Here is an 8,577-nt window from a genome sequence, read left to right as displayed (position 1 = left end):
GAGAGACAGAGCATGAATGGGGGAGGGGCAGAGAGAGAGGGAGACACAGAATCGGAAACAGGCTCCAGGCTCTGAGCCATCAGCCCAGAGCCTGACGCGGGGCTCGAACTCACGGACTGCGAGATCGTGACCTGGCTGAAGTCGGACGCTTAACCGACTGCGCCACCCAGGTGCCCCTAGTTTGTTCATTCTTACAATGGCTTTACACCTGTATTTATAAACCCATCCTTCTGTGTGCCTGTTGATGTTTTGTATGTGAATCCTTTGTTCATTCTGGAAGTTGCTTAAAGAGGAATTTAGTTCAATATTTGTACCTCATGATAGGATAAAATCAGATGAAGCTGAGCTCCATCCTGTAGAGTCCATTTCCTCTATGAGTGGAGACTACTTTTCCTCTTCCCTGAAGAATTGTCTCGTAGTTGTTTAAATCCTGGATAAAGTTGAACTCTTAAATTTATCCTCAAGAAGGTACTGGAAAAAGAGGAGCCGCAGAGTACAAGGACTAAAAATATTGCACTATCTGAGGGTGTGCTTACTTCACAATCTTCCCAATTAGCAGCTGCATTTCTCTTTTAATTTCAAGTTTTCTTAGGAGGATGAAATGAAAATATTCTGTTCTTGGTTATTTTTCACAAATCTTACTGTCTTCGTGAAGACTTCCCAGCCCCTCAAAAAATCAACACAGGGAAATTCTTCTTTAAGAAAATACAGTGAATCATGCTCTGTTCTTTGAAACAACACTGCTGGGAAGAGAAATTCTTCCTTTTAGTTTGAACAGTCATGCTTTTAAGTTACTTGCAGGTGGTTACATATGATCTTCACATAAACTTGTATCTGTCTCATTTAAAAGAAAAGATGAAAGAATGGAATTAGCTCATTAATTATTTAAAATACTTGGTGCAACTGTTCCTTATGAATTAATCCAGGCACTTGGAAGACAATTACACTCAGTGTTAATAACATTGCCAACCTTTTCCGGTATGCTGCACTCCAAATACTATTGTGTTTTCATTGACAACATTCACTATTACATATGCATATGAAAAACAGGCATTTTCATTGGAATTACCGTAATAGCATTAAGAGATTATTATTTTTTCCAATTTCCTTGGAAGAAAATTCACTTAAATTAGATTATTTATTACTTGACTGCTCTCCTATCTTGCCTGTGTGTTTAGGTAACTGGAGTCCATGAAAGTATAAACTTCAGAATAAAAGGCATGATTTTATACATTAATGATTTCAAATAAAAGAGGAGTGCTAGTTTGTGCATCACTTCTTTCGAGAAAGTTAAGTCTGTGTTCTGCTTAGGAGAGATAACACTTTTTGTCCCTGTAGGTGGCCCCCCTGGTGTAGCCATTAGTTGCTAATTACTTGCAAACAAATAAACAATTAACTCCTCAAGCTGCTGGCTGGGAGAGTGTTCATTGACATGCTAAAACTTTCTAAGACAGGATTTTAATTAGTGACGTTCTAAATCCAGCCCCCTTGTCAGCGGAGCCAGGAGGTGAACCACAGGAAGATCCCAGCCCTGTACACATGGGGCAGAGCCAGCCAAGAAGCAAGGAGAGGCCAGAGCCGCTGTTCTGTGCAGCCCACTCGAGGATGTCTCCCAGCCTGCAGGAAGGGGCTCGGCACGGGGAAAGCAAACCCTCGCCCTGCTCCTTTTCAATTGAGAGCATTTTGGGATTGGACCAGAAGAAAGACTGTGTTCCATCAATGAAACCCCACAGGCCCTGGGCAGACACCTGCGGCTCCTCAGGTACACCACAAGTTAATTTTTTAAATTCTTTGTTATTTCGTCTGCAGTGTTTATTTTGGCCTTTATTTCATATTACGTAGAGTTAGAGAAAAACTGCAGTTTCATCCAATTACATAACTGAAGTATCTAGGACTTTCAGTGCCTCCAGCTGAGTTCTATAGGAAATGAAAAGAGAATTGGCCTTAGATCCAAGGGAGTATAAAGTTCGTTCACAGGAAATGCCAAGAACCTGCATTTATTTCAAAAGGTCTCTTGTATTTGACACATCAGATATTCTATTTTTTCACTGAAAAAATACATGACATTCAGAGATCAAAATGTTCTCTAGCAGCAAGGCAGGATCTCCATCTTTGTTTGCTTTTTGGTTTTTGGTTGATGAGAGGTCAGTTCTCTTGTGAAACCCAGAGGAATTTCCCCAGGAAAATTAAAGACAAGTTCCTGAAATTCCTTCTTATAGAACTTTGTGTAATACAGGTTTGGACATCTAAGATGGAGTTTATTTTTCTGCTTTTAGGGAAAGATATTAACCTATGTGTACATATCCCGAGCCTTCCTAACGGGATCTCATTCCCTTATACTGTGGATCGTCCAGTGCCAGAAGAAAGATTTTTGAAATATGAAAATTACTTTTCACCCTCAGAAAGACTGTCTTTGAAAAGAGAACTGAGTTGGTATAGAGGACGAAGACCAAGAACCGCTTTTACTCAAAACCAGGTGGGAAGTTTTTTCAAGCAGTAATGATAATACAAAGGTTTTAACTAACGCCCTGTTGGGCAAAAGCCCAATCACTTTGGGATCTCAGTTTAGAAAGAAGCCTTGTTAATGAAACAATAGACTCTATGGAGGTGGTTTTTTTTTTTTTTGACAGTTTCTGGATAGTCATTTAAAAAATGTAAAAGGCATATATAGATTAATTGCCCAAGATGTAAATACAATTATTTTGCTATACGAATTAAAGCCCATTTTATAATGACATACGAAATATCAACATTTTATGTAACTATTACCTTATTCATAGATTGAAGTGTTGGAAAATGTCTTTAGAGTAAACTGCTATCCTGGCATTGATATCAGAGAAGACTTAGCTCGAAAACTGAATCTAGAGGAAGACAGAATCCAGGTAATTTTCAAACTTAGCTGTTACCTGTGATGATGGAAATGTTAAGAATAGTAAAATAATGTTCCTGAGATCTACTTTATTTTTCCTTAATTTTAGATCTGGTTCCAAAATCGGCGTGCAAAGCTGAAAAGGTCCCATAGAGAATCACAGTTTCTAATGGCGAAAAAAAATTTCAACACGAATCTCCTGGAGTAGACGGAAAACTGACCACGTGAGATTATTTTACAATTGCAGAACCCGAGGAATCAATGGAGATATCAAATTTTAAAAATGTGATCTTTTCTGCATTTAATCTGAGTGTTGTCATTTTTCTTCCAAAAATATATTGTAAATATTCACTATTAAAACATGGTACCTATTATACATGGGCACTTTTAGTTACAATAAAGGCCTTTCCTATATATTTTAATAAACATTTTCAGAAAAAGCCAGCTATTTTTTAAGTGAGCAAATTTAATCTAAGAAAGTAGTTCGCTAAAATCAGCAAGCTCATGACTAAGTGACTCCACAAGCTGGATTCTATTTACAGAATAATTCAAGTAAAATAATCTGGAGAATGGCACAAAGATATGCTCTGCTTCAATTAGTTTTCTTCAAGTGCATTTTGAAACATGATTATTAGCTCCTCTTAATTTCTGACATAAAGCAGTGAAACTTTCTCACCACGTATCAATACAAATCCTTCTAGCATGCCAGTTTCAAGCTGTTTTTTTTTTTTAAGCAAAATCATTATGCCAAAGTAGAGATAGAAAGACATCAGTTGTCATATTCATACCCTTGGTATTATATTGCAAAAAGGATTGAGCTGCAAATACATGCAAATTTTAAAATATTTTCCTAGCTATTTAATGTTGTGTTTTACTTTCATTCATTAAAGGAATAATGATCATCGGGCTAATATCTATTTCTAGTTTAGTGGTTTCCAAACAACTGTATATTTTGTTGTTAAAAGTAATACGTTGACTGATGAGGTAACTGATCTGCCTTTTGTATGTGCTGCAACATAGTCGCTAGAAAAAATCAGGGCACTTTTTTGGGGACAAAAACTATGTATTTTCCTTGCACTTGCCATTGTACCTATCAACTAAAGATGGGAAGGAATAGGTAAGATGCATCACAAAAAAGAAGTCCTACCACTGGAAGTCTGGGTGTTTGTTTTCTAGTTAATTAGTGGAAGGCCAGACTGGGTATGCTCTTTGAAATGTTTGCTTGAGGACTTTGACTTGGTCTCCTGGAAACTATATTTCAGCTGTCCTCATTGAGTTGAATTCTCCCCTCCCTTTTCTTTCCTGCTCCTCTGTTCTCTTCTTTCCTAGCAATGACCACAGTAGAAGATTCTTGTTGAATTATTGAATCTATACCTACTATATACATTTTTGTTTGTTTAATTGCATGAGAAAGATGAAAAGGAGTGTGCATCTTATCACTGAGGAAAAGGAGTGTGACTCAGATTTTAGAGCTTTTAAAAGATCATTTAGGGAGAGCACATTTGGGATAGAGAGCTCTGTGTCCCAACAACTAGTCAGCAATAGACAGTCTTATTCTGTTCCACTATTGCTGAGATGGAGAGGGAGGAAGAACAGAAGGGCAGCCACTGGAAAACCAGAGGCATTACATGTTTTCCAAGGAAGTCTACTGTCAGACTGGGCCATTTTTCCCAATATAAGGAGCTGCTTTCACTAATACAAAATGTGAAGCACTATTTATGAAATATATCAGTAAGAATTCATCCACTGGGAGCTTTCTTTGCTCTTCATTAGGTTTCTGTGAAGTTATATTAAGTTGAGGACTGGAAGTCAACTGGAGTGCGTTGGAGAGGAAAGTGTCACGTGATGGGTAGGCTTCTCAGTCTTTTATTTTTATCCCAAACATCATATTTACATATTGTAAACAATTCAAGTAATGTAGAAATAGAAGAAAATCTCTCTCAAGCCTCATCCTTCCCAGATAATCATCATTAAACATTGTTATGTCTCTTTTTCTACACGAAGGCAGGTACATATGTATACATAGATATACACACGCATTTCTATTTGTTACTTTTTTAAAAGTTTTTTTAAAAAATGTTTATTCTCGCGAGAGAGGGAGAGAGATAGTGTGTGTGCACAAGCCGGGAGGGGCAGAGAGAGAGGAAGACCGGATCCAACCAGACTCCACCCTGTCCGCAAAGAGCCGGGTGTGGGGATGTGGGCTCGAACCCACGAATTATGAGATCATGACCTGAAGTCGGTCGCTTAACCAACTGAGCCACCCAGGTGCCCCTCTATTTATTATTTTTTTAAATGTCATCACACTTAACATTCTGTGCATCTTTCTGACATCTTGCCATGTCAGACATCTAGTTCTATCCCTTTCCTAATGTTTGCTTAGTTTAGAAGAGGATTTCAGCCCTGCATATTACAAGCTATTTTACAATATTAACACTTAAGTATTTTTAAAGTAGTACTTTTCACAAATTGATATTTCAGAGAGTAATCATAGTTTATCTAGAATTTACCTGAAATTAAACCTAACTGTGAAGAGTGGGAATTTTTTTTTTTTTAATTTTTTTTTCAACGTTTATTTATTTTTGGGACAGAGAGAGACAGAGCATGAACGGGGGAGGGGCAGAGAGAGAGGGAGACACAGAATCGGAAACAGGCTCCAGGCTCTGAGCCATCAGCCCAGAGCCTGACGCGGGGCTCGAACTCACGGACCGCGAGATCATGACCTGAGCTGAAGTCGGACGCTTAACCGACTGCACCACCCAGGCGCCCCAAGAGTGGGAAATTTCTATATAAAGTGCTAGACTTTGAAAAAAATGAAACAATATCACAAACATTGATTAGTAACTAATAATGCACTTAAATTTATTTTTTAGTTACAAAACCTGGTCATACCTATAAAAAGTCTGGTGAGGAAAGAAACAATAACTCTAGAATATCATTATCTCAGAATTCTCTAGTGACCATAATATAACCTATTTACGTGGGTCTAAAATTCAATTTTATCTATCATTGAGATAAGTTGTGTTTACAACTGAAGGTACATACTTATAACTGAAATCATTTATAATAGAAACGATGCATCTATAAAAAATAACATTTGGAAGTAAGAAAAAATTTAAATAATACTAGAATTTGTAATATTAAAGAAGTAACTATGAATATAATATGCACGATATTTCACATATTTTCAGATACTAATAACATAATATCATTAAGTGTTTTGAAGTGAGTCTGTAATATATTAAAATATTCAAAGAAGCAAAATAATATACAAGATTATAAGTGAATTTCCCCCAAAATCATTTCCAAAGATAAAGGCTGATTGATCTTGTTAGAGGAAATAATGAGTTAGTAACTTTTTTTTTTTTTAAGCAATTATAACTGCTAGTACTTTGGAGTGAATATAATGATATTCAGGGAAAAAGCTGGACTTTAACTTTGAGGAAAAATCAAGCAAGGTGGAAATGGAAATGAAAACCCAAGATAGAATTGTCTTTCCCTCAAAACACACAGGCTCTAATCCACAGCTTATCTCTGCTCCTGGTAATTCCAAGCCTTTGTCTCCATTAATACCCAGGACAAGGTGAACAGTAGTAACAAATCAAACTAATGCAGTCAGGCTAATACCTAGAGCGTCTCTATTATCTGACGGCTGCCTAAATAAGGTTATTTGGTCTCCTGTAATGGCATTTGTCTCTTGTGAAGCCAGCCAGACAAAGCCCATTGCTAGAGAGTGCTGTTGGAAACAATGGCTGTGTGTGCTGGTGGTCAACTTTTGAGTTAATCAGTGTTAATAGCTGCTTTCACTCCCTGCATCTTATCACACATCACACGAATCGCATGAATCCCCCATTACCAAACCCAGCACACAGCATCAACCTGGGCCTTGTTTTTACTTCATTCAAAGGCAGGGAGCTGAGTCCATTTACTTGATGAGGAACAGAAATCAAAGTATGACGTGGTGACTTGCCCTCTCCATCTCGCTGAGCCCCATAGGACTAAAAGCCCTTCCGTGTGCCTTTGGCTGCATGTAAAGCTCATTTTATTTGTTTATTTATTTATTTATTTATTTATTTATTTATTTTTAACTTTATTTATTGTGAGAGAGAGAGCATGAGCTGGGGAGGAGCAGAGAGAGGGAGAGAGAGAAAATCCCAAGCAAGCTCCAAACTGTCAGCACTGTTAGCACAGAGCCCAACACAGGGCTCGAACTCACAAATTACAAGATCACGACCTGAGGCAAAATCAAGAGTCGATAGATGCTTAACTGACTGAGCCACCCAGGCGTCCCTAAAGCTCATTTGAAGTGTTCTGTCTCCTGGTGGGGCAGCAGCCCACAGTGGCCGAGCAGCCAAGGCAGCTCTTGATGGCTCTGACCAGTCCACATCTCATTAGACTCACGCCTTCCCATTTTCCTCTCTCTTGTTTTCTTATTCCCACCCTTTTCCTTTTCCCCTGCTGATGCCTTAGGAAGCTTGTTGGTGTCGACAGGAATTACTGGGTCCCACAACCAAACCCCAGCCCAAAAAGTTTATTGCTTACCTTCTGTCTAGTAAAGAGTTAACATTTAGGAGCTTCATGTCTGGTCTCTTCTTCCAGGCATCCTTGGATAGCCTAGTGGGCATCTCCTTTATTTAGCATTTTATGACTGGAAGTTCATATGATGAAGTAAATGATGCCACAGTTTATGTCGTATTTACCACATTACAAGCTTGCAAAGAACCATACACCTATTGTATCTGGTGTTGGTCAAGAAATTGCCTAACAGTGGTTTTACAGGACACAGCCCCTATTTGATGGTGTATTGAGCCACCAATACTACTCTTCCTTGAGCTCTCTAGTTCAGTCAAGTCAGTCAATCAAAAAGTACTCATTGGAGGCAGCCTAGCAATGTAGAGTCTGGTCACCCGGGTTCAAACCCCAATAGGTATTTGACTTTGGGTCAGTTCTTTAATCTCTTTGAGCCTCGATTTTGTCATCTATAAAATGGGGATAAAATGGGACCTATTTCATAGAATCATTGGGGGAATTAAATGAGATAATGGATAAGGCTTAGACTAATTCCTGGCAAATACAAAATGATCAGGAAATGTTCACTTATAATAATGTGCTAGGGAATATAGAAGAAGTAAAGAAAGTTGTCTAGAACAGTGTTGTTATGTCTGGAACAATATGTGGCACATAGCGGGTTCTCAATCAGCAGTCTTGGAACAAATAAAAACAGTTCTTGGTCTCTAGGAGCTCACTATATGATGGAGAGAAAATACTGGTTAACAGTTATTCAACAACAATTTGTTCAGTATCTGCCACGAGCCCATCACTATGTGAGACTATGGGGATGGAATGGTGAACAAGTAAAACAAGGTTTCTGCTGTTTTGGGACTTACTATACCCAGTGCCTAGCAAAGTCATGGCAAATATTTGGCATACAATATCTGGTGAATGAATGAATGAATGAATGAATGAATGAATGAATGAATGAAACAGTAAGATAATAACACATGGAAGCATATAATTAAGGTCTAAATTAATGTTTATAGATTTGTAGATGGTCAGGACTACTATAAGCTATAGGAGGGGATGGATCAGACATATGTAAAGACCAACTCTCAACTCGTTGCCTCTACATGAATAGGTCTGTGAAAAGACTAAAGCTTAATGTGGGCAGGAGCTGGGTGTTGGGAGGACGGTGTTCCAGGTGAGGAAAC

The 8,577-nt window shown here is 38.2% G+C and overlaps 1 protein-coding gene across 1 annotated transcript; it reads left to right on the top strand.

The window, feature by feature from the left end:
* Positions 1-1,590: 1,590 nt before the first annotated feature.
* HESX1 (HESX homeobox 1) lies at positions 1,591-3,121 on the top strand. The gene is made up of 4 exons (XM_047850969.1): positions 1,591-1,762; positions 2,277-2,476; positions 2,781-2,882; positions 2,979-3,121. The coding sequence occupies exons 1-4, from the start codon at positions 1,606-1,608 to the stop codon at positions 3,075-3,077; spliced, it is 558 nt and encodes a 185-aa protein (XP_047706925.1). The 5' UTR covers positions 1,591-1,605; the 3' UTR covers positions 3,078-3,121.
* Positions 3,122-8,577: the final 5,456 nt, after the last annotated feature.

Source organism: Prionailurus viverrinus, chromosome A2 (genome assembly GCF_022837055.1).
Source record: "Prionailurus viverrinus isolate Anna chromosome A2, UM_Priviv_1.0, whole genome shotgun sequence".
Lineage (NCBI taxonomy): Eukaryota > Metazoa > Chordata > Mammalia > Carnivora > Felidae > Prionailurus > Prionailurus viverrinus.
Note: the sequence above shows the minus strand (reverse complement) of the source record. Positions and strands in the feature narration are given on the sequence as shown.